The 27,608-nt window shown below is 58.1% G+C and overlaps 1 protein-coding gene across 1 annotated transcript in view; it reads right to left on the minus strand.

Annotated features, from left to right (window-relative positions):
• CELSR1 (cadherin EGF LAG seven-pass G-type receptor 1) overlaps nucleotides 1-27,608 on the minus strand; it is a 146,598-nt gene that overhangs the window by 77,652 nt on the left and 41,338 nt on the right. Inside the window, exon 2 of the mRNA XM_020893634.2 lies at nucleotides 15,962-16,600. Within this exon, the coding sequence (XP_020749293.2) occupies nucleotides 15,962-16,600 (639 nt within the window). The remainder of the gene's footprint in view (nucleotides 1-15,961; nucleotides 16,601-27,608) is intronic.

Consider the following 27,608-nt stretch of genomic DNA (forward strand, 5'->3'; position numbering starts at 1 on the left):
CCACACCTCCCTATCCCCTCCTCCCATCCTCGCCCCCACAAACCCAGGCCTCAGACCTGTCTCCCCAAACCAATTCCGTCCTCCAGGTCCCGCGGCCACCACAGAGGAGGGGGGCCAAGAGCCCGGAGCTACCCGCCCCTCCTCCCTTGGCCTCACAGTGCACCCCCAGGGCCCGCGTCACCCCCAGGGCCCGAATGACCCCCAGGGCCCGAGTCACCCCCAGGGCCCGCGTCACACCCAGGGCCTGAGTCACCCCCAGGGGCCAAGTCACCCCCAGGGCCCGAGTCACACCCAGGGCCCGAGTCACCCCCAGGGCCCGCGTCACCCCCCAGGGGCCAAGTCACCCCCAGGGCCCGAGTCACACCCAGGGCCCGAGTCACCCCCAGGGCCCGAGTCACCCCCCAGGGGCCGAGTCACCCCCAGGGCCCGAGTCACCCCCAGGGGCCGAGTGACCCCCAGGGCCCGAGTCACCCCCAGGGCCCGAGTCACCCCCAGGGGCCGAGTGACCCCCAGGGCCCGAGTGACCCCCAGGGCCCGAGTCACCCCCAGGGCCCGAGTGACCCCCAGGGCCCGAGTCACCCCCAGGGCCCGAGTCACACCCAGGGCCCGAGTCACCCCCAGGGCCCGAGTCACCCCCAGGGGCCAAGTCACCCCCAGGGCCCGAGTCACCCCCAGGGGCCGAGTGACCCCTAGGGCCCAAGTCACCCCCCAGGGCCCGAGTCACCCCCAGGGGCCGAGTGACCCCTAGGGCCCGAGTCACCCCCAGGGCCCGAGTCACCCCCAGGGGCCGAGTGACCCCCCAGGGGCCAAGTCACCCCCAGGGGCCGAGTGACCCCCAGAGCCCGAGTCACTCCCAGGGGCCAAGTCACCCCCAGGGCCTGAGTGACCCCCAGGGCCCGAGTCACACCCAGGGCCCGAGTCACCCCAGGGCCCGAGTCACCCCCCAGGGGCCAAGTCACCCCCAGGGCCCGAGTCACCCCCAGGGCCCGAGTCACCCCCCAGGGGCTGAGTCACCCCCAGGGGTCGAGTCACTCACCTCCACGGTCGGTCACACCCGAGTCTAAACCAGCCCGGTCTGCACAACCACCGCGACCACCCGGCCCCTGGCCCCCCCAGCGGCTCAGCGCCTCACAGATCTGCCTGCTCCCCACAGAACACCCGGGGGAGCTTTTCAGAATGCCCGCCTGGCTTCCCGTCAGTCCTGCTGCTCCACAGAGACCCTCCGCCTCGAGGCCTCAGCCACACACCTGCCTAGTCGACACCAACTCCCCACCTCCCAGGCCGGCTGCACGGTCTCCCTCCTTGAAGGGCAGCTGCACACACACTCACTGCCATCAGGATCACCCCGTGAACACTGCCTTCTCTGGGCCTGGCATCCCCGGACACACTCACTGCCATCAGCAATCACCCCACAGACACCGCCTTCTCTGGGCCTGGCATCCCCAGACACGCTCACTGCTATCAGCAATCACCCCACAGACACGGCCTTCTCTGGGCCTGGCATCCCCAGACACGCTCACTGCTATCAGCAATCACCCCACAGACACCGCCTTCTCTGGGCCTGACATCCCCAGACACACTCACACATGCTCACTGCCATCGGGATCACCCCACGGACACGGCCTTCTCTGGCCTGACACGTTCACTCTGGTCTCTGAGGATGACTCTCTGGTGCCCAGACGCAGCCCCACTTCAGGCACCCACCACCCCTCTGCAGGCTTCACCCACACGGGCAGGGCCAGGGCGCCCAGGTCAGACTCTGATGGGCCCAGAATTCTCCATCCCAGCCCCAGGGTGACACCCACTGCATGACGGCCCCTCAGCCTCTGGCTCCCCAGGCTCTGGGTGGCGGGGGAGACCGCCTGTCCGAGGGTCGAGTTTGAGAATGTCCAACACACAGAGGGTGCCTGATGAACGCCCGGCACGCAGCAGGTACTGGACGAACGCCTGTGAGATGAAGTCATAAAATGCCAGGACTTCGCCACGTGCAAGCCCATGACGACTGCTCATATAGAATTATAAAACTTGCAAAATTCACATGTTTGACTCAAATAATGTTGGAAAGATGTTGATGTCATGAATGAAGAATTAATTCTACAGATAAACATGACTTTCTTAAAATAAAGAAGGCAGTGAGAGCCCTGAGCCTGCCGGTCTCAGACGAACGGGGCTCCCTGTAAAGGCTCTCACCCCTGGGTTCCAGGGCGAGACCCAGGCCAACCCCAGGGCCCTGTGGGCACCTGAACAGGGTACTTCCCAAGGCAGACGTTCCCGCTAATTTGTTCAAACCACACAGGAATCCACTTACATGTTTCCTTGACTGTACCCTCTACGCAGTGGAGACCTGGCGGATCCCGATGGCCAGCCCTCACGGGCAAGCCCAGATTCCCATGGTGGACGCACCCCCATCACAGCCAGCTTGGCACCACAGAACTCAGAGTTGGGAAGAGGTGTGCTGTGCTAGTCTTTAATTCTTGAAATCATCTTATTTCAAGCAAATAACTTGGACCAAATTCAGTGAGCCCTCTATCTTTAACTTTATATATATATATATATATATATATATATACCTCTTACAAGAAACACTATTTTACTGTAATAAATGTTTTCAGTTACGCTTGCTTATCAAGATTTAACTTCAGTATTCCTCTTCTAGGAATTCTCATTTAAAATAAATTTGTCCCAAGCATCCCAGGACCGCTTGGGCTCAAGTGCTCGCTCCCAGTCACCCTAACCCTGGGGCAGCCCTCCGTGCTGCGGCTGCGCCCCCGCCCACTATGACTGCCAGCCTCGCCCCACAACCAGGAGCAGGCTCACCTGAGCAGACCCACAGCCGTGCTCCATGCCGCATGCAGCAGCGCAACCCCTGCCGCAGGGCCCGGGGCCTGGCCTCCTGCTCACAACGGCACGGGCACAGTCCCTGTGGGACCACTGGGAAGGGACCCCCGCCCCTACAGAGGCAGTCTTAGCTGCCAAAGCTGAGGCCCCTCCGGCTGCCATGGCCTCACGCATGTCCCCATCACTGGATGCCTGTGCTGCCCATGCTTGGGGCTGGGGGGTGAGGGACACTGCTTGCCCGGGGACCCCAGCCTGAAGTGCCAGAACCACAGACCCCAGGGCCTTACGTCCTTCAGAGCAGCCCCAGAGGCACCGCGCTTACATGGGCTCGTGTGCAAGGTGACTGCCCTGACAGCTCAGCGTGACAGGGGGCCCGGCAGCCTCACAGCCCTGGTGTGGGAACTCCTACACACCCCCACTTCACAGGCGGGAAACTGAGACCCCGCAGAGGGTTTGCTAGTGTGGGCATGCTCAGTCGTGCCCAACTCTTTGCGTGGATTTGTGATGTGGGTGTGTGTGTACGTGTGTGTATGATGTGATATACATGTGTATATGTGATGTGTGTGTATTATGTGATCTCTCTGAGTCTATCATATGATGTGTGTGTATGTGATGTGTGTGGCATGTATATGCAATGTGTCTTGCGTGGCGTGTATATGTGATGTGGGTGTGTGCGCATGTGTGTGTGTATTATGTGATCTATCTATTACGTGATGTGTGTGTGTGTATATGTGCTACGCATGGGTGTGTATGTAATCTGTGTGGCATGTATATGCAATGTGGGGCGTGTATATATGATGTGTGGCCTGTATGTGTGATGTGTCTATGTGCGACGTGTATATGTGATGTGGGTGTGTGCACACGTGGATTACGTGATCTGTGACTGTTATGTGATGTGTGTGTATGTGGTGTGTGTGTGTGTGTGTGGTGTGTACATGTGATGTGGGGCGTGTATATATGATGTGTGTGGCATGTATGTGTGTATCACGTGATGTCTATTATGTGATACATATGTGTGTATATGTACTGTGAGTGTGTATATGTAATGTGTGTGTATTATGTGATCTCTGTGTCTATTATGTGATGTGTGTGTACACATGATGTGTGTGGTATGTATATGTAACGTGCGTGGCATGTATATATGATGTGTGTGGCATGTATGTGTAATGTGTCTGTCTGTGGTGTGTACATGTGATGTGGGTGTGTGTGCATGTGTGTGTGTATTATGTGATCTGTGTCTATTACGTGATGTGTGTGTGTGTGTGGTGTATGTGTGTGGCATGTATATATGACGTGTGTGGCATGTATGTGTAATGTGTCTGTGTGTGGTGTGTATATGTGATGTGGGTGTGTGCACGTCTGTGTGTGTATTATGTGATCTGTGTCTATTACGTGATGTGTGTGTGTGTGTGTGTGGTGTATGTGTGTGTGGCATGTATATGTGACGTGGGGTGCGTGCCACGTGTGTGTGACCTTCACGGCAGGTCTGGGAGCCGAGGGGCAGGACGGGAACCAGGAGATGCTGATGTGAACGTGGTCCCACCAGGAGGCGCTTCAGAAGGGCCCGGGGCTGCCCAGCAGGGGGAAGGGACGCGAGGGGCTGGGGCCGGCGGGAGGGGAGGTGTAGCCAGGCCAAACCCCCGGGGCCCTGACGGAGGCCAGGACGGGCCTCAGGGGCGGAAGGGCGAGTAGAGGCTTGAGGACGCCAGCTTTTCCATAAAGAGAAAACTGCCTGCTGGTCCTAAGCAGCAGCTCAGGGCTGTGAGCTAGAAGAACCAGACCCCTCGGCGGGGATCCACCCGCCCTGTTCACACGGGCAGCTTCAGCAGCGGGAGCAGAGACAAGGACAGGGTCCTGAAAAGGTTAAACCCTGAGAAAATCGGCCCATCCACTCCCTTCCTCCCACCCAGGGCCCCGCCACCCCTCCCAGCCAGCCCACGCAGCCCGCTGCGGTGGACAGAGGTGTCCCGAGCAGGCTCCTGACCACTGCCTCAGTTTCCCCAGCTGGAAACCCACTCCTCCCTGCAGGCAGGAGCTCTGTTTCTGGCCCCAGAACCATCCAGGCCCCTAGGAGGCCAGGGTGCAGGTGAGAGGAGTTGATTCAAGGAAGCTCTGAGCCCCTGGCACGCGGGGCTGTGATGTGACACCTGCTAAGAACCGGCTTCCTGACACCGGAGGTGCCCGCTGTCCACCCCTCGCCCCCCGGAGCCCTGCTCCCCACCCCCAGCTCCCTTCCAGCCTCTCCCCTCCCCCTCTCAGTGTCAAGGCTGCTGGACTGTCTCACCTCCTTCCCTCCGCCCCCAGGGGGCAAGGCAGCCGGGAAAGGCCTCCCAGGGGCCAGACACCTGTCCCCTTCACCAGCGGGAGGGGAGCCAGAAGCCCAGGCCACTGCAGGCCTGTCCCAGGCTGGGCCTTGGGCTGACTTCACTACTGTCTTTGAAGCAAATTCCCAGAACCCCGGCACACCCATTTTTTTAAATATAAATTAAAAAAATGCATTCCAGCAGCAAAGAAAACCGATTCCAGCTCATCCACAGCTCCTGGCTGTGAGTCAAGAGTCACCTACACACCCCAGGGGCTGGAACCCGGAGAACCTGAAAAGTCACTGTGCTTTCCAAAGCTCCTGGTGCAGGGATGGCCCGGCCTGGCCCGCAGCCACACTTGGGGACCCCTCCGTTCAGAAAACGGGTGGTCTCCCTACCCCCTGATGTCCTCTGGAGGGTGGGGGGGGACAGAAAATAGCCAACTCTGAGGTCAGCTAAATGGTGGCTCCTGAGAGATGTGTCCACGTCCTGATCCCCAGCACCTGTGAACATCACCCCACACGGCAGACGAGTGAACATCACATCATGTGGCACAAGATGTGATTAAAATAAGCATCTTGAGATGAGACCTCTGTGTTACCCGGAAGGGCCCTCCGCAATCACGGAAGAGGAGCAGCTGGGGTTTGCAGACCACATGAGGATGGGGCAGAGGCTGCTGTGGCCACAAATCTGGGGGGCCCGAGCCCACCGCGGCTAGAAGAGGCAAAAGGACCCGCCCTGGGCCCCCAGCGCCTGCAGAGGGAGGCGGCCCCGCCCACAGCCTGAGCTCAGCGGTCTGGCTTCCGGATGCGTGAAAGGATGAATTCCTGCTGGGTCGGGCTGCCCCGTCTGTGGTCTTCAGTTCCTGCTGCCACAGGAAACCACTACGAATCCTAAACACACCACGGAGGCCAGCCTGACTCAGCAGAAGTCTCCTCCTGGGCACAGTCCCAGGAGAAAGCAGTGCTCCCGACACCTTCCAGCATCTCCAGAAACCTCAGTAGACCCGGGGCCATGGAAGAGAAAACGCCCCGTGTCTCCCAGGCCCTCGTGGTGCCCAGCGGGCGGCCACTAAGGAAGGACCCAGGAGGCGCCAAATGAACAAGCAGGGCCTGAGGCAAGGTGCGCCTGGAGACCAGGGGAGGGGCCGCCGAGCTGACCTCCAGGGCCTGAGCACACAGGTCCCCATCCTGGCTCCGCACGAAGGCGCCTCCTCCCCCCGACAGCAAAGGCAGGGTCCTCCGCAGCCAGGGATGTGCTCAGGAGACTGGGGCCCAGGGTGAGGCGGAGCTGGGCGGAGGGTCCCACCCCGGGCAGACCGGCCCCCACCAGTGTCCCCTGGGGCCTGCTGGGGGGCAGACGCATGCTGCCCTGTGGGCAGACGGTAGGGCTGCCCAGGGCCCCCTCATGCCCTCCTGGGCCTCCACAGGTCTCTCTCCAGAGACCAGAGGTCCCCGCTTTGGAGCCCCAGGGATGGCCAGCCTGTGGCCAGGGAATCTGTCCTGCAACGCCCTGAGCACCAACCCCAGGACAGCATCGCAGACTCAGGCCTGCGGTTCAGTTCTAATGACATGGGCATCTCTGAGGGAGGGGGCACCTCTGAGGGAGGGGGCACGGGGAGGCCTGGGAAGGTCTCGCAGAGAAGACGGGCTTGTGTGGGAGGGGTGGCAAAGACCCTGCGCCCTGGGGGAGATGGAGGTGCAGGGCTTGGCCCCAGGCTGCTGCGTGGGGGTGATGGGAGAGGCCTGGAGGCCGGGCTGGGGGTCCCTGCTGCCCACGGGAAAGAAACTGTCGGTGGAAAGTAAACCCACAGCTGGGGTGGCCAAGCCGGAAAGGGGCGCGCCCAGCACCTTATCAGTTTGCGGGGAAAGCGTGCCAACTCTGGAAGAGCGACGTGTCCAGACTCGGCCGGAATGCTCACTGAAACCTTAATCACGGCGCAGAGCAGCGGCTGAGCCCCCGGTGGCTCAGGTTCCCCTTCCCGCGTGATGCCAGGAGGAGGGGGGGCAGTGTCTGGGGACACAGCCACGTCCTGAGACAGGAACTTACGTTCTTCAGTCACCGATTGGAGTCGGGACAGCCGCGCCACCCTGGTTCACACACACGGCCTCCTCAGCTGCGCCCGGCGACCCCAGCAGAGAAGTCACCCCGTCACCCCAGCCCCGCAGGCCCCCGGCCCGGGGAGACGTCAGTCTGTCCACACCAGGGGAAGGGCTCGGGGTGGGCGACGGGCAGCTGTGTGAGCAGAGACCTCTCTCCATGGGGACGTCCGGGGTGGCCGCTCTCAGGTCAGGGGCTCAGACTGGACTCCCAGCAACTCTTGTGGGGGGCGCTCAGCCCGTGTGATGCCTCCAGAGAAACAGGGGGGACCCCCACCCCCCACGTCGGTGCCCACAGCAAAGGCCTCGCGTACGCATCCCGCCACAAGCACCGAACGAGCACCAGGGGGTCCAGACGCAGGTGGGAGAACACGGAGCCCCAGAGTGTCCCACCCTACCTGCTGGAGCCTGCGAAAGGCACTGGGCAGGTGTGGGTTAGGTGGGGACCCTGAGACTCAACACCGGGAGGCCAGCTGGATCCCCGGGGGTCAGAGGTAATGACCAGGGTCCTGGGGGTCGGGGGTCAGTGGGGAAGCATTGACAACAGACGCAGAGGCGGGGGTGAGGGGAGGAAGCGTCACCAGCCATGCAGAGCAGGCAGTGCCCAGAAGCCCGACCCGGAGGGGGCTCCCCGGGGCCCCCAGGAGCTCTGAGAATAAATCCGCGTGGTTTAAGCCCCTCGTGTGTGGGACTTTATCACAGCAGCTGCAGGATTTGAGCTGCGGGAAGGGGCACAGGCAAGCCCAGCCCTTGCTCCTGAGGAGCCCGCCCTCCAGGTCTTTCCACAGAAGCATGCACACCGGATCCAGCCTGCATGTATGTGGGGGAGATCCTGGCAGGACCCGGCCAAGGAGCACCCGCCCACATGTGGCACGTCCTCAGCCCACTTTGCTCACTGTGGTCAGACACTTCAGTACCGACCTCTGTTACTCAACAGCTCAGGCCCTGCGCCCAGCTCACCGACCTACCTAGACGCTGGCAGGGTGGACATGGGGAATGCTTGTGTTCAGGTGTCTAAAAAGAAAGTAGACCACAGAGGCCTGTCTGAGGGTCCTCTGGCCCAGCAGCTGCTGGACAAGCAGGCTGACAAGAAGTGGCCATCACACCGACCCCCAGAAGCCCTGAAGCCCAGATCTTACGTTTCAGTCCTAATCCCTGGCCCTCGGGAATCAGTCTTCAAATAGGTTCTTGTAGATGGAATCAAGTTATTATTTAATTGCTTGGTCGTGTCTGCCTCTTTGTGACCCCAGGAACTGTAGCCCACCAGGCTCCTCTGTCCATGGGATTTCCCAGGCTAGAATACTGGAGCAGGTTGCCATTTCCTTCTCCAGGGGATGATCAAGTTAAAGTGAGAGTATACTGGATTGGTGGAGGCCCTGGTCTCATGACTCAGTTTAATTCAGTTTAGTCACTCAGTCGTGTCCGATTCTGTGACCCTCTGGACCGTAGCACGCCAGGCTTCCCTGTGTATCACCAACTCCCAGAGCTTGCTCAAACTCATGTCCATTGAGTCGGTGATGCCATCCAACCATCTCATCCTCTGTCTTCCCCTTCTCCTCCTGCCTTCAATCTTTCCCAGCATCAGGGTCTTTTCCAATGAGTCAGCTCTTCACATCAGGTGGCCAGAGTATTGGAGCTTCAGCTTCAGCATCAGTCCAATGACTGGTGTCCTTTTAAGATGAGGGAAATCCAGACATGGGGACAGAGCCCCCCAGGGTGGGGTGGGGGGAGGCCATATGAAGACAGAGATGGAGCAGTAAGCCAAGGATCACCTGGGCCACCAGAAGCTAAGAAGCGGCAGGAAGGACTGTCCCCCGGAGCAAGTCCCCGCCAACTCCTTGATTTTGGACTTCCAGCCTCCCCAGAAGGAATACATTTCTGTTACTTTAAACCACCCAGAGTGTGGCCCTGTGGCAGCAGGCCCAGGGTGCTAACAGGACCCTGAGGACCATCCTTCTCCCCAGAGACCATCTGCCTGTGTGTGGACACCCCGACCGGCGAGGGGGACGCTAATGCTGTGTGCCAAAAGTCCCCGCTTTGGGGAAAAGAATTCCATGGAAGAGAAAAGGAGCACTCTGGCCAAATTCATCCTCACGGCAATGCCTCGTATATGATTTTAATGGAAAACAAAGTCTCCCAGAAGTGCAATAATTCCCCAGCTTTACGATAACGCGCTCGAGAAATGCTGGCTATCCCCAACCAGGAAGCTGTAGATGCTACAAACAGAGAAAACTGCAGTAATCCTGAGTATCTGGAAAGCACATCTTCCTAAGAAAGGATTCTGTCTCTGCTTTATTTGAGATTTTAATTATAGGCCAGATAATGATTTTCATTTCGAATGATAATTAACTCTCGAGTTTAAGGACTAAATTCGACTTGACGGCGAACTCTTCCAAATGGAACTTTAATCCAGTAAACCGCAGTAAGTGCGGCAAACTTATTTCTCTGTCTGTGAACGTCAGCCCGCAGGAGGAGAGCGCAGCTCAGACGCGCGAAGCCTTTTCTGTCTAACAGCAGGGCACAGGGTCAGTGTGTCCCAGGAGCATGGAGATACCATTATGGTGATGAGAGACGCCAAGAGAAAACTCAGAGATGGGGTAAGGGTCATTTTTCACAGCAGAATCAGAGAGGCGCCAGAATTGATTTCAGTGTTTTCCCCATGAACAGAAAAGGTGATTCAATTTTTATATTTAAAGTTTCTCTGGCCTTCAACCTACACAAAATACCCTGCCCCGGGGAGGACAGTCCAGGCCCCCAGCCCAGGGGAGGTCACCCTGGGGACAGTCCAGGTCCCCAGCCCGGGGGAGGTCACCCTGGGAGACAGTCCAGGTCCCCAACTCGGGCAGGTCACCGTGAGGGACAGTCTGGGGGAGGTCACTCTGAGGGACAGTCAGAGTCTCAGAAAGGCCCCCCACAGGACAACTGCGACGTCCCACCCCGGGGTAGTTAGCACAAAGCTCAAACCCAGCACCACTGAGACTCTCCTAAGTGGTCCCTGACCCTCTTATCCCCAATCCAGGCTACACCCGCTGGGGCGCACCCTTGACGACACAGGGTCCAGCAGCGTGGACATCGGGAGCCCAGGGAGAGCCGGGTGCTTCATGCACAGAGCAGGGCTATTCGCTGAGCCCTCTGAACCCAGACGAGCGGCCCCGGGTCTAAACACAGAGGCTCAGGGATAAACAGGACCCTCCCCTCGTCCCCGACACGCAGGTGGCTGAGCAGTCCAGGAAAGCCCTACCTTCCCAGCTGACATCAAGGTTGCCGCCTGCTCAGGAATGCATCCCCCACCCCGGCCGACGCGGCCATGACATGTCACCACCGCTGTATCCCATCCCGAGAGGATGCATTTGAGACGGGAAGGGGCAGGGCTTCCCAGGCAGTGCTGGGCTGGGGTCAGGCAGGCACATGGCCAGGTGGTGACCCACCAGCAGGATGGAAGGGACGGAGCTGATGGAAGGAGAGCCCTGCCCGGGGGGTGGCAGAAGTGGCTCTGAGCACAGCACAGAGTCCTGGACTCCCAGGATGTCTTTTCAGGCCAGGGAGGAAGACCCGGCTCATTGACCCCTGCCCCACCATCCTGCACGGGCATTTATTACACGCCTACTGTATGCCTGCACCATGCTGATGCTGGACGCAGAGGGGAGGGCAGTGCTGACGTTCAGGAAGACCAGAGGGAATGCACACTCGAGGCCCAGTGCCCTGGTGAGAGGAGCCAGGCTTGCTTCTAGAGGGTGAGCAAGGGGCAGGGTGCTGGGCTGAGGTCAGCCTCTGAGGCTCTGGGGGAGGCTGAGGCACCGCACCGATGGGACCCAGCGCAAGTGGTCATGTGACCTGGGCACCCGCCCCAGCCCTGGGCACCCGTGAAGAGCAGATGGCAGGGGCAGGGGCGGGAGGCTTGGTTTCAGGTTAAACACGAAGCATGGGGTTGGGCGGGGGGCACCCACTGTGAGCCCTGAACAGGCTGAAATGAGAAGCCAGGGTGGATCAGTGCTCAGGAAAGAGACCCCCAGGTCCGCCCACCCCCCACCGAGCTCTGAACTGGGTATCCCTGAACCGGGTGACAGCTGTCCCCACCTCACGGGGTTGTGGCAGGCCTCCTGGAGCGGAGCCTGGGTGGACACGGTCTCCCCCACGGCAGCGAGGAGTGACGAGGCTGTTTAATTAGGGACACGACACACCAAGGGGCAATAGGACCCAGGCTCAGAATCACAGCCCGAGGCTCGCCCTGGACCAGCCCAGACTCGAGTCCTTCTGGGTCGGAGGAGTTTGCCTCCCCCTGATGCTTTTGAACTGTGGTGTTGGAGAAGACTCTTGAGAGTCCCTTGGTCTGCAAGAAGATACAACCAGTCCATCCTAAAGGAAATCGGTCCTGAATATTCATTGAAAGGACTGATGTTGAAGCTGAAACTCCAATACTTTGGCCACCTGATGTGAAGAGCTGACTCATTAGTAAAGGCCCTGGTGCTGGGAAAGATTGAAAGTGGGAGGAGAAGGTGACGACAGAGGATGAGATGGTTGGATGGCATCACCGAGTCAATGGACATGAGTTTGAGAGAGCTCCGGGAGTTGGTGATGGACAGGGAAGCCTGGCGTGCTGCAGTCCATGGGGTCACAGAGTCAGACATGACTGAGCAACTGAACTGAACTGACCTCGAGAACAGGGGGACGCGGTGTGATTCTCCCACGACCCTTCGGGCTTCACCCTTAGCGCCCTGCACGCAGAAGGCACTTAACAGATGCGGTGACGTCAATGAAGCAAGAAAAAGGACTTGGTAAACAGGTGAACCCGGCCATCCCACCCTCGAGGGGTCCACAGGGTGGACGAGCCTGAGCTCAGAAGCCAGAGCACCAGCTTCAAATCCTGCCTCAGGCTCACCCGGGTCTAGAGCAGGGCCTGTGGCCTCCAGGAACACTCCGGGGAGGACCATTCTCTGTGGGAGGTGCCCCATGTGGGAGGTGTCTCCAGCCACGGGCACCTCAACCCCCTAGGACAGTCACGCCGTCCTGGGATGTTGTCACGCGTCCCCTGGGGGCAGAATCTCCCCGCAGAGACTGGACGAGACACTTGCACCCGGGCTCTCCATTTACAGACGGGGCCACGGAGCTGCTGGGAGGGTCAGGGTAGCCGGGTAGACCCATCTGGAACGGGACACCACACTGCAGGGCCCACTAAGAACCATCTGCAGGCCGCCGCCCTCCTGAGGGTCGTGGAAATATGTGCCTCATGCCCCAAATGAGAGCAGATCAACCGACGCGCAAACAGGGAGTTTCCAGGGAGCTCGACAGTCACTGTTCCAGGAAGCCAGGGACGTCTCGGAACCTCCCCAGAGCAGGGACAGCACTCGGCTGGACCCCGAGGGCAGCGACGACAGAGAGACGGCAGGTGTGGAGGAGAGGAGGCGGGAGGGATGGGCGGCGTGCGTGCGAGTTTAACCTAAACCCAAGTCAAAGCCACGCTCTTCACAGGCCGGAGCGGACAGGGACCGCGACCAAGGAAACCGGCGTGCCAGCTCGCCAGGCTGAGCCTCGCCGCCTGCAGTCCTCTGCCCCCGTCCCCTGCAGAGCGGGGCCCCTGCAACCCCAGCCAGGCCCCCACGCAGCGCTGTGAGAAGGAGAGATGCCTTCTCCCTACAAGGACACGGCGTCCTCGCTCCTGGGGCCTTGGAACTTCCTTGAGGCCAAAAGGGACGGAAGAAACACCGAGGAGCCGTCGGGGTATTTTTCCAGCATCAAATTCATGAGCTTTTCCTGAAATTAACGGATACCTTCCTTTACCCAGCTCATCTCCCGTCCGGCAACACAGGAAGCCAGGGTCCTCTGGCGGCCTTGGGCCCCTTCCAGCTTCCTACCCGCCAGGCCCGAGCTCGGCTTACCCGGGAGCCAGTAATAAAACGCTGGTGACGACAGCGCGGCTTTCACCAGGAATAAATGGGCTCAATTACCTCCAGCAAGAGAGCAGGGCTTCAAAGGGAGAAAGGAAGAAAGAGAGGAAGGGGGACGAAGGAGGAGTAATCAGTCTGACTCAGCCTTATCTCGGCGGGAAATGCGTACAGCAACTCAGCACCAAGGACGTTCAGATGAGGCCCCTGCCCATCAGGACCTTTCAGCGGTGATGACACACGGGGTCACTCCCGGGCATAATTTCTCTATAAATGACTCTGGTGATGAAAACAGAACCTGAGAAGTCTGGAAGTCCTTCCCACCCAACAGGCTGATGCCTCTTTGGAGAGGATCCTGGGTCCACGGGTCCCCAGCACCTCTGCTTACCCTGCCCAGACGTGGCCCCAAGCTCACACCTGGCATTTCCGGGGCCCAGGTCTGCGGCTGCGGCTACGAGGCGACGCTGGTCTGCTCAACCAGGACAGACTACCCCCCGCACTGGCCAGCTTCAAGATGAAGCCGCCAGAGTCTGGGGGAGCTTGGGATGGCCCCCACCATCATGTGTCTCCACCAGGGAGATGGCCGATTGCATGGCAACCTTGGTTGGCCACACCATTGGGCGGGGGCAGGTCTGATGCCTGCACCGGCCAGGCATACAGCAGGCACTCAACTAACGCTCGTTGAGTGACTGCTCGCTTGCTGACTCCCTGGAGGGCACCAGGCCCTGTCCCAGGGGCCCGGGGCCATGGCTTCTCCGCTGGAAGCAGGACTCATTGTGGACCCACTCCCTATCCAGGCCGTGTGGTGGGGAGGCAGGCAGGGACACCGAGCTCGGCGGGGAGGCGGGGAACGCGTCCCCATTGTGCAGAGGGCTGACCATGGCTGGCACAACCGGGTGGGACTTTGGAACAGGCTGAGATGCCAGCTCAACGCTGTGGAGTGGGAGGGGGAGGAAGGGGTGGGCCCCACGGGGTGGGCCCGGGTGGGCCCGGGTGGGCCCCACCCACGTGGCACGGCTCCTAGACACGACAGCCCTGACGACTCAGGCGTGGGCTCGGGCCCCGGGGTGTCCTTTACCTTCCCTGCTCATCATTAGATCCCAGGGCAGCCAGGAATTGACGGTTAACAATTGGGAGACCACGGGGAAGAGATGGGCAGAGCCAGACATGACAGATGGACAGACAGACAGACACAGACAGCTAAGAGGAGCCACGGCGGGCAATCAAGCCTTTCTTGCCACAGAGGTGCCAGCAGATTATAACCAGGCTGGGCTCAGACGCAGCAAGCCAGGGCGCACGCCAGCTCCCCAGGCTGCCAAACACCCCCTCCTCCAGCAGCAGCTCCTCCTCTTCGGGTGCAGAGTTCCGCCTGCCCGCCTACCGCCCTCGGTGTCCCCACCCCAGGCTCACTCTCTTCCTGCTCCGGGAATACCTGCTAACACTGTAAGGCGCGGCCTAAGCTCCATCAGGCATGCCGCGTCCCTCGTGCGCAGAAACGCTTTCCCCACTGTTTACACCAAACACGTCCACCGAGGACACGGTCCATGAAAGTCTCTCAAAGCGCCCCCCCCCCGGGCCAAGTCAGGTCTCACCTAAAATCAGAGAACTTTCCAGAAGACAAACGGTCACCATCTGCCACAGAACACATGTTTATCAAATGGGCAACTGGATTCTACGTGACAGGCAGCTGGAGACCACAGCAAGAGCATGTGTTTCTGGACTGCTTTCGGTGGGATTTTTGTTTTTAAAAACAACCATCGGTGACAAATCAGGATGTCTCAAGGGAAGTGTATCTTCGAGGCAGGGAAGATGAGTAATTTCTACAGCGACAATGAGGCATGAAGAAACCAACATCATCTTTCCAGACCCAAACGATTAGTGGCTCACCATTTCTATCCCAGTTACGCTGTTTCACTTCTTAAAATATTTATTTATTTGGATCTTTACTGTAGCACGTGGGACCTAGTTCCCTGACCAGGGATGAAACCCGGCTCCCAGCATTGGGAGCTCCGAGTCTTCCCCACTGGACCACCAGGGAAGTTCCTACACCATTTCACTATAATCAGTTTAACTCGAAATCAGGAATGAACTACTTTACATTCAAAGCCACTTTGGGACCTCCCTTGTGGTCCAGTGGTTAAGACCCTGCCTTCCAAGGCAGGGGATGTGGGTTTGACCCTTGTGGTTGGCGGGGAGCTAAGATCCTATGTGCCATGTGGCCAAAAAAGCAAAACATAAAACGAAGCAATATTGTAACAAATTCAATAGAGACTAAAAATGGTCCACATCAAAAAAAATCTTAAAAAAAAAAATCGAAACCACTTAAATGAAACACATGTCATTTCATCCGGGTAGATTTTCAGTGGGCTCTGGTTGTACAATCTTCCTCCTACTGTCCTTCCAAAGAAAGTGAAAACTGAAAGTGAAGTCACTCACTCGTGTCTGACTCTTTGCAACCCCACGGACTATAACCCACCAGGCTCCTCCGTCCACGGGATTTTCCAGGCAAGAGTACCGGAGTGGGTTGCCATTTCCTTCTCCAGGGAGGATCTTTCCGACCCATGGATGGAACCCAAGTCTCCCACATCACAGGCAGTTGCTTAAGAGGGTGGCTTAAATGGTACGAGGGTCAGTGGAGACCCTGGAGCTGTGGTCAGGAAGCAGATCCAACACCCAGGGAGCCCAGGGTCCAGCCTTTGACCACGTCCCCGAGGAGGGGAGTGGACGGAGGAAACCGCCGGGCACGCTGACCTGTGAGCTGGAAGGCTGGTGTGACGCACAGGTGCCCGGGGCCTCCCCGCACCCCAAGCCCTCCCGGGGAGAAGTGGGGGGACCCTACCTGTGAAGTCCTCCAGACACTCGCAGGTGTAGCCGCCCTCGCGGCTGCGGCAGCGGCCGTGGGCGCCGCAGGGGCTGGAGTAGCACAGGTCGATCTCGGTCTCACAGTAGTCGCCGGTGAAGCCGGGCGGGCAGCGGCACCGCAGCCCGTTGACCGGGTGGATGGGCCGGAAGAGCACGGTGGGCGAGCTGATGAAGGGCGCGGAGCTGTCGAACTTCAGCACTGACACGCACTTCATGTAGTTCTCGCACGGCTCCCGCAGGCAGATGTTGTCGTCAAAGGGCAGCACGCGCTGCGTGGACACGGCCGTCAGCAGCGTCCGGTTCAGGTAGATCTGCTCCTGCAGGTCCTCCGACGGGAAGAACTTGTCCCGGACGCCGCCGGGCAGCAAGGCCGAGAAGGTCACGTTCAGGATGTTGGAGCTCACGTCCGTGTCGTTCTGGATGTTGAAGACGAAGACGGCGTCCCTGGTGGTGGACAGCACCGTGGCCACGCCCTCCACGAAGCGCGACAGCAGCGGGGACAGGAACCGCTCCTGCGACATGTCCTCCAGGCGCACGGTGATGCTGTTGGTCAGCATGTCGTCCGTGATGACCGTGACCCGCAGGGTGCAGAGCGCCGCCACGCTGTGGATGCCGTCTGTGAGACATAAGGGGGGGTCATTCAGCTGCCCGCCTGCCCAATCCCCTCTCCCCGCGCCAGCGGGAACAGCACCCCCGAGCCCCAGGCCCCTCCCCACTCGTGACCACAACCTTGACCCCGCACCCCAGGGCCCGCTTCCCTCCCCCCACACTTGGCTTCTGAAAGCACAGCTCCCATCATGCCCATCAAGCTCAGAAGCCCCCAGTGGAACCCGCCCCCTGCCCCCAGCTCATCGGGGCATCTCAATGCTCAGCACACAACCCAGTCCTCACTGCCTGAGACTCCAGCCTCACAGGCTTTCCTCCAGACACGGGGGCGGGGGTGACACTGAGACCCCATTCTCCCTCCTCTGCACCTGCTCCAGCCGCCCACCCACCCGCAGCCCAGCTCAGAGCCCACGGCGTCCAGCACGGTCCTCGCCTTGACCTCTGCTATGATGACGGTTGCTCTCCTCCTAGCTCATCTAAACACCATGCATGCTCAGTCGCTTCGGCTGAGTCTGACTCTTTGCGACCCCGTGGACTGCAGCCCGCCAGGCTCCTCCGTCCATGGGATTCTCCAGGCAAGAATACTGGAGCAGGTTGCCATGCCCCCCTCTAGGGGATCTTCTCGACCCAGGGACTGAACCCGCGTCTCTTACGTCTCCTGCACTGGCAGGCGGGTTCTTTACCATGGGCGCCACCTGGGAAGCCCAGCATCCAGGAGAAGCTCACCACGTGTTGCTTTAGGAAGACACACAGGAGAACACGGCCTCTCAGCGAACACAAGTGACCAGCTCATGAGAGGAGGTCCTCAGGACTTGGCGGCCAGAAACGGCGGAGTGTTCGGGCCACCAGGCTGAGCAACACCACAGGTTCTGAGCCCAGAACCAGACGGGCTGTCCAGCAGCCGCCCCAGGGACTTGGTCTGGCCACGCTGGCCACAGGGCGGCTCCGTCACCTCCAGGGCGGCCCTGAGGCGCAGCCGCAATGCTCAGGGACCTTCATCTGCTCCAGTCCACCCCCCACACCATGTGCTCCGGGGCCCGAGAGACACCTGGCCAAGTTCTCATCCCTGTGACTCAGCTCGGCTCTGTGTCCCGGCAGCCCAGACGGATGTCCTGTAATGTGGGTGCAGCCGGTGCCCTCCGTGAGCGCCCCCGCCCCGGCTCCCTGGGCACCTGGGCAAGCTCTGAGCCCCCGGCAGTCCCCACCCTCCCAGAGCTGGAGCTGGGCTGTGCCCCCAGACAGTCAGGGGCCAGGGACCACCTTCCGGCCTGAGTCTGGGAAGCCTCAGGACCCCCGAGAGGATGCCGTCAGGCCACAAACCCTGGAGGTCACCTTGTCCCTCTGGACCCGGCACAGTCACCACCACACACAACTTGCTGGGAGCCCTCAGCACGACAGATGGGCGGCAACACATGGGAGCTTCTGCTTCTGGGATGGATTTCCTCAGACACCCAGGAGCCAGAAGCCGCGTTTGGGGAACCCTGAGTCACAAAACCTGTCCAGACAGTGGAGAAACGCAACCGCTGCAGAAGTCACAACACGTTCAGGAGCAAACCTGAGATTCCCAGAGATTCTAAGAGAAGCCGGCATTACCCCACTTGACAGGTGAGAAAAACTGAGACCCTGGGAAGCCAAGTCTCATGCCTGAGAAATCAGGCTTGGGGGAGGGGGCCCCCGGACTCCCCCAGTAATAACACCCATCGCCTAGTAGGTCAGGCACGGAGCGCTCTATGACAGATCCATCTGGTCCTCATGATAACCTGGAAAGGCTGACTTTTTTTTTCCTTTTTGGCCGTGTAGTTCTGCTTTTGGGATCTTAGTTCCCTGACTAGGGACTGAACCCAGGCTGTCGGCAGCGGAAGCATGGAGTCCTAACCACTGAACCACCAGGGAGTTCTCTGGAAGGGCCGAATTTGAAAGAGGACATAGCACTTGTATGACCTCAGCGTAGGGAGGGCGGCCACCCCACAGGGCTAGTGTAAAACCCAGAGGTGGGCAAGGTGGGGGCTCGGCTCTGTCCCCGATTTCCTGGGAGCACAGAGAGCAGATGGCAGACGCCGGGACCATGCCTGTGGCTCTCAGACCGAGGGTCGGAGGCTGAAGAAGTAACAAGGAAAAGAGACTAAGGCAGAAGATGGCAAGCTCGTCGCGGCAGGAAACCTCAGAGATGACACCACCCTCCCTCCCCCGAAACACACCGGCCACACCCAGACAGCAGGGAGCGCTGGTCCACACTGTGGCCACTGCAGTCGTCCCAAAGCCTTGATCTCATCACCCACTCCCCGCCAGGGGCACCCGGGGGCAAACCCATGCTGCTGACACCATCTTTCTTTGGATATTTATTTGGCTGCACTGAGTTCATTGTAGCATGCGGGACCTTTTAGCGGTGGCATCCAGGATCTAGTTCCTGACCAGGGATCGAACCCAGGCTCCCTGCATCAGAAGAATGGAGTCTTAGCCACGGGACCACCAGGGAAGCCTCCACGTACCCCATCTTACGGTCCTACGTGGTCCATGCTTGCGACCCTCCCTTGTCTTAGAGACATCCCCCTGCCCCAGGGCCCTTGCAGGCTGCATCTTCTGCCTGGAACACGGCATCCTTGCCGCTGGTGGCTGCCCGCTGGGCCACCCAGGACTCAGCGGCACGACCCCCATCAGAGGGGCCTCCCACACGCCCCCACTCACGCTCTGCCACACCCCCACTGTTACTCCCACACAGGAGCGGCCACAGCCGGATTTTATTTGCTCACGTCCATCTTTCCCCCCAGTGAAGTCAAGAGGACCGAGAACTTGCAGGTCTTGTTTCTGCTGCACCTGTCACTTCCACAGCAGCCCCCGGCACTCAGAGGCTGCTGGATAAACATTTGGGGGGGGGGGGGCAGGGAGGGGGGAGGGGAAGAAGCCCTTTTCAGCGGCACCTCTCTAGCCCCAAGATTGACATCGGCACAAACAGCATCAGAGACTTCATTTTTCCATCCAAGCTGCTTTTCTGCGGGTGTTTCTTTTCTCTCTCTTTTTTTTTTGCAAAGGCCCATTGTACTAATATGAGACATAGGATATCGTTTCCCGGTAGCACTTGTTATGAAACATTCTCTTAATCTTAAACCACACACAGATGTGTTCTGGTCCAAGATTCTAGGGTCATGCTGGTTTTAAGCTCAAAAGCTCAGGCCGTCTGGGCTATCCCACCCTCTTCCTCCCAGGGATCCAGGGCTCGGACCCTCCCACAGGGAGCCCAGGAGGTCAGAGCATGGAGGAACGTCCAGGAACAAAGAGCCAGGTTATGACCAGAAAACAACACTGAATATTAACTCACGTCAAGTGTGCTGGAAAGTAAAATATGCACCTTACTGTTAATCTTACCATTAACATTAATAATTACCATTTATTTCAAGACCATGGGCCATCCTGGACAACCAGGTCCTGAAGACAATGAATTCGCTCTGAGCTTACACCATCGGGGTTGGATTTCTGAGTCTCCAGGAGCACAAACCCGACTGCCCGTCAACAGGGAGCCACGAATAAAAGCATGGCTGTCCTCACTGCGCAGCTAGCTCAGCTCGGCCAAGCCCACGCGGTGACAAACCCTCCACCGGCGTCACGGCAGACCCAGACAGTGTGGACTTGGGGGGAAGGTAAGCCACTCCTCACACAACACATGTTCACACGCAAGTCCAGGGAGCCCCTGGCATGGAGAGCAAAAACTTCAGTGCTGACAGTGATTCTGTCTGGGTTGCTGCATTTGTTTTTAAATCAAAAAAGGTTTTAATTTGTTTTTAAATTTTAAGTAAAACTTTTAGTATAGAGTAGCTTTTGTTTACAGAAAAATTGCGAGGGCAGTGCAGAGAGGTCCCGTATACCTAGCACCCAGCTCCCTGCTGTTCAGGCGCTCAGTCGTGTCCGGCTCTGCAACCCCGTGGACTGCAGCACGCCAGGCCTCCCTGTCCATCACCAACTCCCGGAGCCTGCTCAGACTCGTGTCCATCGAGTCGGTGATGCCATCCAGCCATCTCATCCTCTGTCGTCCCCTTCTCCTCCCGCCTTCAATCTTTCCCAGCATCAGGGTCTTTTCTAATGAGTCAGCTCTTCGCATCACGTGGCCAAAGTACTGGAGCTTCAGCTTCAGCGTCAGTCCTTCCAGTGACTACGCAGGACCGAGTTACCCCCACACTTAACTCTGCTATCAGATCGGTGTGGGGTGTGTGTCTGAATGAAGCGACGCCCGCCTCTCCTCTCGCTGGTCTCGCCTCCTGTCCGCTCTGGGTCCCAGGACGCACAAGACGCGTGGGAGTCCTGCCCCCTCGCTCCTCCGGCTCTGACGGCTTCTCAGACTCTCCTTGTCTGGATGATCTTGACTGTTTGCAGAAGCTCTGGTCAGGAATGGCGCTGATGTTCAGGGGCTTTTCACCTTCTCCTGCCTGAGCAGCCGTCCGGTTGATCACTTAGAAGCCTGTTTCATTTGGGAGAACAGGGAGCTCCCCCGGGGACTCCCCTGGCCTGAGCTGCAGGCACTTCATCCGCGGCTGCACACGGCGCTGGAACCAGGGCCTCCAAGCCGGGAGGGTGCAGGGCTTTCCGTACCTCAGCCAGGTCCCCTCGCAGTCCCTGAGTCACAGGGGAAAAGACACCGCGGGGCCGTGGGCACCCACCAGCGGGCACCGCCCACAAACCCCAGACACTGCGGGCGAGGGGGCCTCGCAGGTCTCCGTGGAGGGAGGGGGTGCCACGCTGGTCACGGGGCAGCCGTCGTCCAGCATCTCGTCCCTGGGCTTCCAGCCCTGCGCGTCTCAGTAGAGCCGGGGGCTCTCAGTGGGTAGGGGACGGAGCTGGGTTGGCGAAGACGAGACAGGAGGGCCCCGGGAGGCTGGGGCGGGGAGTCAGACGGTGGAGGGCAGCCGCCTTCCCAGCACGGAGTGCGGAGAAAGCAGGAGGGCCGGATGGCCGCGGCCTCAGGACACAGGCATGTCGGGAAGGCCGGCCCGCAGCCTGGGGCTCAGAAAACACCGACCCTCTTGGCACAGAGGCCAGAAGTCCAAGGTCATGGGTCAGCTGCGTTGGTTCTGCTCGGGGGCTCAGAGGGACAACCCGTCCCTTGGTGCCATCCTAGCGTCCGGCGCCTGCCGGCAGCCCTAGACCCACAGACCTTCTCTGCCTCACGTCACATAGTGGGCCGTGTGTCCAGACTCCCCTCTCAAAAGGACACCAGTCGCTGGACTGGGACCCACCCGAGTCCAGGGGGACCTCCTGAGCGTGCTCAGCTTCATCACACCGCGCAGGTCCACCTACATCACCAGACCACCAGGTGAGTCCAACATGCTCAACACCCATCAGGAAACGCCCGGCCCCACGAAGCACAAGGATCGGGCAGACCTCACAAAGGAGGGGGTCCCGTCACGGTACGAGACGGATGAACCTGGGGACAGAGCGCCGAGCCAGAGGAGCCAGACACGAAAGCACAGACGCCGTGGGAGCCCAGGGACAGGGGGCGTCCGAGCGGTCAAGTTCACGGAGACAGAGCAGACGGTGCGTGTCAGGGCTGGGGGAGGGGCCGGCCTTAAGGCGGACAGAGTCTCAGTAGTGCAAGATGAACACTTCCTGGAGACGGACGGGTTGATGGTCACACAGCAGGGTGAGTGGACTTAATGCCATGGACCTGTACACAGAAAATCGGTTAAACGACAACCTTTATGTTACACAAATTTTACAGTTTAAATAAGAAAGATGAATACACAAAGAAACAGGGAGGATGAAGAAATGAATAAAGAAACAGCCAAGATCCTAAAGCTTCCTTCTCCTGTCACTCCCACTTTTATTATTTACTGTAAAACTTCCTGATACGGGATAACTTTGACTCAGAGACGCCCTTTCCTAATTTCATGTGTGAAACGAAGCTCCTGTCCCAAGGTCGAATTCAGCATCCACAATATCGAGTTATCCCACGAGAAACAGCTCGTCGTGTCCATGCCGGACAGAACCTTCTGGAAGACTGAGTCGTACCAGGCCCCACCGCCTCCAGGAAGGCTTGCTCACAGCTCCCAGCAGCCACTCTGACCCCGCGCTACAGAAGCTGTGAGCTGAGACAGATTCTTGTCAAGATAAGCACTTTCACCTAAGAGTCAAGGATCGGCTCCTGAGAAAGTTAAACAAGTAATTGACACCTGACCCCGAATCCCACTCCGAGGCGAAATGTAAAATAATTGAAAACATATACCCACACAAAATGTTGTACATGAATCCTTGGCACAGCCGATGACAATTCACAAGAGCCAGGAAGTGGAAACCCATGTGCCCATGGACTGATGCATTCTATCTAAACAAGATGTGGTCCAAAAAAACACTGAAAACTAGACGCGGTCCATCCATACAATGAACTATCAGTCAGACGCGGAGCAACGTGAAGAATTGACAACCTCAGAAACACGCTCAGTGAAGGAAGCCCGTCGCAGAAGCACACACTGTACAATTTCACGTGCGTGAACTGTCCAGAACACATAAATCCGTCATAACAGGAACCCAGCGGGGAGCCTCCAGGGACGGGTGTGGGGCCTGCTGGGGGGGTGTGGGTGTCCCTGGGGTGATGGAAACATCTGGGGACTAGACAGAGGGGGCCTGCACAACACCCTGAACATACCAAATGCCACTAAGGTGCCCACTTTAAATCGGCTCATGCTACTACGTGATGTGAATGCCACCTCAATAATTAAAAAGGAAAAGAGGAGTTAAGGGTTTGCCCTATAAAGATTAGTTTTATCTTGCATGAGCTTATCCAAAAGGGAAGAAAATGTTTTAAAAGGCATCGTGGCGCTTCCCTTGCAGCCCAGTGGGTTAGGACTCTATGCTTCCCCGGGGCACAGGTTCGATCCCTGTTCAGAGAACTAAGATCTGGCAAGCAGTGCAGCCAGAAAAAGGAAAAGGCACTGTGAGAAGGATTTCCTCAAAACTAAGTGATGAACTGAGTTACAGGAGATGAGCCAAGAGCGGGGAGCAGAAGCCCTTTGACAGAGCCGGGAGCCACCTTCCAACCCAGGGTGATGGTGAAAACGTGGAGTTACCGCTCAGGTGGGGCTGCAGCCAGGCCGGCTGTTTACACTGTCAACGGAACATTGTGAAAGACACCAGCACACACCCTCCGTGAAAACACAGCGGCCCAGCTCCAATGGGATCGTGGAGCATTTCATCAGGGACCCGTGTGGCTCCTGGGTTTTGTTTTATTTCCAGTACTGGCTGAACAATGCATAGCCTCGCTGGCTGAACAGGAAGCCAGCAGTCAGACCTTTTCACACTCCTCGCTGGGGACACGCCTGGTGATCACCAGGCCGACCCAGAGGCTGTGTTACGTTTCGGGGGAGAAAGGCAGTGATGCAGGGCCTTCAGCATCCGGTTGGGCCCCCGCACCGCAGGCAGCGGCGTGGACACTCAGGGTAGGGGTGGATAACTTGAGGCTGGGGGCCGGCCCGGGCACTAGAGGATGCGAAGCAGCACTCCAAGGCCAGGTGGTCACCCCCCTGAGCCGCCCCAACCACAAGCGTCTCCAGACCTCGTCAGACGTCCACTGGGGGCAGAATCACACCCGGGTGACAGCCGGGCTCTAGGAAACCACACAGAGCTTTCTGGATTCTTCTTCTGGCCTGAGACTGTTGGTGAGACCTGGGAATTGGGCGTCAGGCAGGACGGCCCAGGGGCTCCATGCCTCCGGCAGCACAGTGGGGCTTCCCTCCACCGTCGGGGCCAACCCGTCGCCTCGCTCTTCCCGGCCAGAGCCAGAAAGGCCACTCTTCGTCCCATCCTAGGAGAACGGGCAGAGCTCCCTACGGCAAAGACTCGGGTTCAGATGGATTTCAAACAACTAGTGGCTCAAACACATTCCTTTTTATAGCTGAGTAACATTCCATTGTGTATACGCACCACAACTTCCTTAATCATCGGTTGATGGGCATCTAGGTTGCTTCCGTGTCCTGGCTATTGTAAATAGGGCTGCAAGGCATGTTGGGGTGCACGTGTCTTTTTCAATCCTGGTTTTCTTCAGGGTGTGTGCACTCGCAGGCCAGCAAAGGAGACACAGACATTTTAGACACAGTGGGGGAAGGAGAGGGCAGGATGATTTGGAAGAATGGCGTTGAAACACACACATTACCATATGTAGAACAGATCGCCCGTGGGAGTTCGACGTATGACGCGGGGACCCAAAGCCAGTGCTCTGGGACACCCTGGAGGATGGGGTGGGGATGGAGTGGGGAGGGGGATTTAAGAGGGAGGGGACACGTGTATACCCAATGCCGATTCACGCTGATATACGGCAAAAACTGTGAGAGTGTTATAAAGTAATTATCTAATTTTTAAAAACTGGGGGGAGAAAAAGAACTAGTGAGCGCCCTGTCCTGCCGGGCTCCGAGCTGAGCGACGGCCTCCAGAGTGGTCAGGGCCACACGGCCAGGCACCTGCCGAGGGCCACTCACATGCCCTGCAGCCCCGGGCAGGTCCAGGAGTGGCTGTCAGCCACTGCTGGGGGCAGCAAAGAAGAGACTGCTAATGAACGCAAACACAGCCCCGCCCAGCCTGTGGGCTGCTGAGCCCAGGGGCGCTGCCGGGCCTCTTCAAGTCACTGCAGCTTGCGAGCCAGGGGGTCCAAAGAAGCAGGAGACTCAGGCAGCCTCTGGGCAGGAGACCTGGACCCTGGTGGCGACCCCAGGGGACAGGCGGGTGGGGGACCGCCTGCTGTTACTTGGCGTGCGTGTAAATCTTGGTCTGTGGCTTTGCGTGGTGGGCAAAATAACACTCCACCTCCCCAAATGAGGCCCAGTCCGGAGGCCCGGAACCCGTGAGCGTGTCATGCTATGTGGTGAAGGGTCAGGCTGCCGGTAGGCTGACCTTGAAACAGGGAGACCATCCAGGTGGGCCCAGTGTGACCACGGGGTCCTGAGAAGTGGAGGAGAAGACAGTCAGAGAAAGAGGTGGGCACAGGGATGCCACACTGCTGTGGCACAGACGGCGTGGGGGCCACAAGCCCAGGGCGGGGGCGCCTCTGGCTGCTGGAGGAGCCGGGAGGAGAGTCCCCCCAGAGCGTCTAGAAGGGGCGCAGCCTGCCACAACCTGGTTTCTCCCCAGGGAGACTGTGCTGGACGCCTAACCCAGCGAACTGAGCGAGGATGGATCCGGGTCGCCTCCAGACACCACGCTTGTGGTCGTTCGTTACAGCAGCCGTGAAAGATCCCGTCCTGTGAGGCTACCACCTTGACACCCGCATCAGACGAGGACAGGGCTTCCCTGGCTCAGTGGTTAAGAATCCTCCTGCCAACGCAGGACACAGGAGTGCGAACCCTCGTCCAGGGAGACCCTCCGTGCCGGGGAGCAGCTAAGGCGGCCAACCAGCAGCTCCTGAGCCTGCGCTCTGGGGCCTGGGGGCTGCCACTACTGAGCCCGCACACCTGGAGCCAAGCCCCCGCAAGGAGAAGCCCGTCACAGCGACGGGAGCAGAGCCCCTGTTCTCCACAACCGAGGAAAGCAACGAAGACCCAGCACAGCCAAGAATAAATACATACAACTAAAAAGAGAGACAGAAGTCAGACAGGGAGAACACAAGGAAGAAAAAGTACAGGCCACGTCGCTCACGAACAGAAATGCAATAATTCTTTAAAAAGGAAAACGAAAACGAAATCTAATAACATATTAAAAATAAAACAGAAAACAAAATCTAATAATGTATTAAAAATAAAACAGAAAATGAAATCTAGTAATTATTAAAAATAAAACAATGTATCCAAACCAAGTTGGATTTATCTTAAGAATTTAACATTTGAAGATGTCTTAACATAACACCACACTTTTTATAAAAACTATATTTGCATCTCAGTAAATAGAGGAAAAGAGTCAGTGAAATATTGCAATGACTCCTCACAGAGATGCTATCAAACAATGGAGAGACGGATGCTTCCTTCAAATGGTAAAAACACAACAGCAAACATCACACTCAACAGAGGCGCCCACTACGTCCACTTCCAAGTCGTACTGGAGGCCTGGTCAGCACCGTGTGAATGGGTGAGTGAGTGAAGATATCATATCACTACCCACAGATCCTGTGATGAACGACACAGAAACTCCATAGGCTCTTCGGGCAACTTGTCAGAATGCACCGGAGCACACGGCAAGGTAGCTAAGAGCAAGACAGGAAAATCTGGACTCCCCTGGTGGTCCAGCAGTTAAGACTCTGCACTTCCAATGCAGGGGGTGTGGGTTCAATCCGTGGTTGGGGAACTAAGATCGGGCATGCCATGTGATGTGGTCAAAATTAAAAAAAAAAAATTTCTTTTTTAATCTCAAAGGATGCCTAAAAAAAGAAAAAAAATCTAGCGCATTTCCTATACTAAAACACAAGTTTCATCAAACACAATTTTTAAAACATCATTTACAATAGAGCAAACATAGACTGCACTTAAGAACTAATCTAACAAAAGATATAGAAGCCCTTTATAAGCAAAAAGAATAAATAAAAAGATAAACTACTCTTGGCAGAAACAAAGATGATCCAGCCACATTGGTTGATAGGGAAAGCCAGCATGGACGGGGTAGCCCGTCTCTTCCAACTGACATAAGAATCACTGCCGCATCTGTCAGTCCAGAAAGGGTACCTCCCAGTACTGGCAAGACAGTCTGTAACCCCAAGGAAGACAGCCAGACCAGCACAGCCAGGCAGGGTGAGGGGGCAGCCTGCAGGAGACGGGAGTGTTCATCGGAGCCTGGGAACTGGAGGGGACTGACACGGAGGAACCTACAGCCAGGACAGAAACCAGAATCAGACCCACGAGTACGGGAAAACGACGCGTGACCAAGCTGCCGCTGGGAGACGGGAACATTCCACCGCGGGCCCGAGATATCAATCTGCATCATCGTTCAGTCACTAAGTCATGTCCAACTTGAGACCCCATGGGCTGCAGACCGCCAGGCTCCTCTGCCCTTGAAATTTTCCAAGCAAAGAACACTGGAGTGGGTTGCCATTTCCTTCTTCAGGGGACCTTCCGGAC

This window comes from Odocoileus virginianus, chromosome 23, assembly GCF_023699985.2.
Source record: "Odocoileus virginianus isolate 20LAN1187 ecotype Illinois chromosome 23, Ovbor_1.2, whole genome shotgun sequence".
In the NCBI taxonomy this organism is placed as follows: Eukaryota; Metazoa; Chordata; class Mammalia; order Artiodactyla; family Cervidae; genus Odocoileus; species Odocoileus virginianus.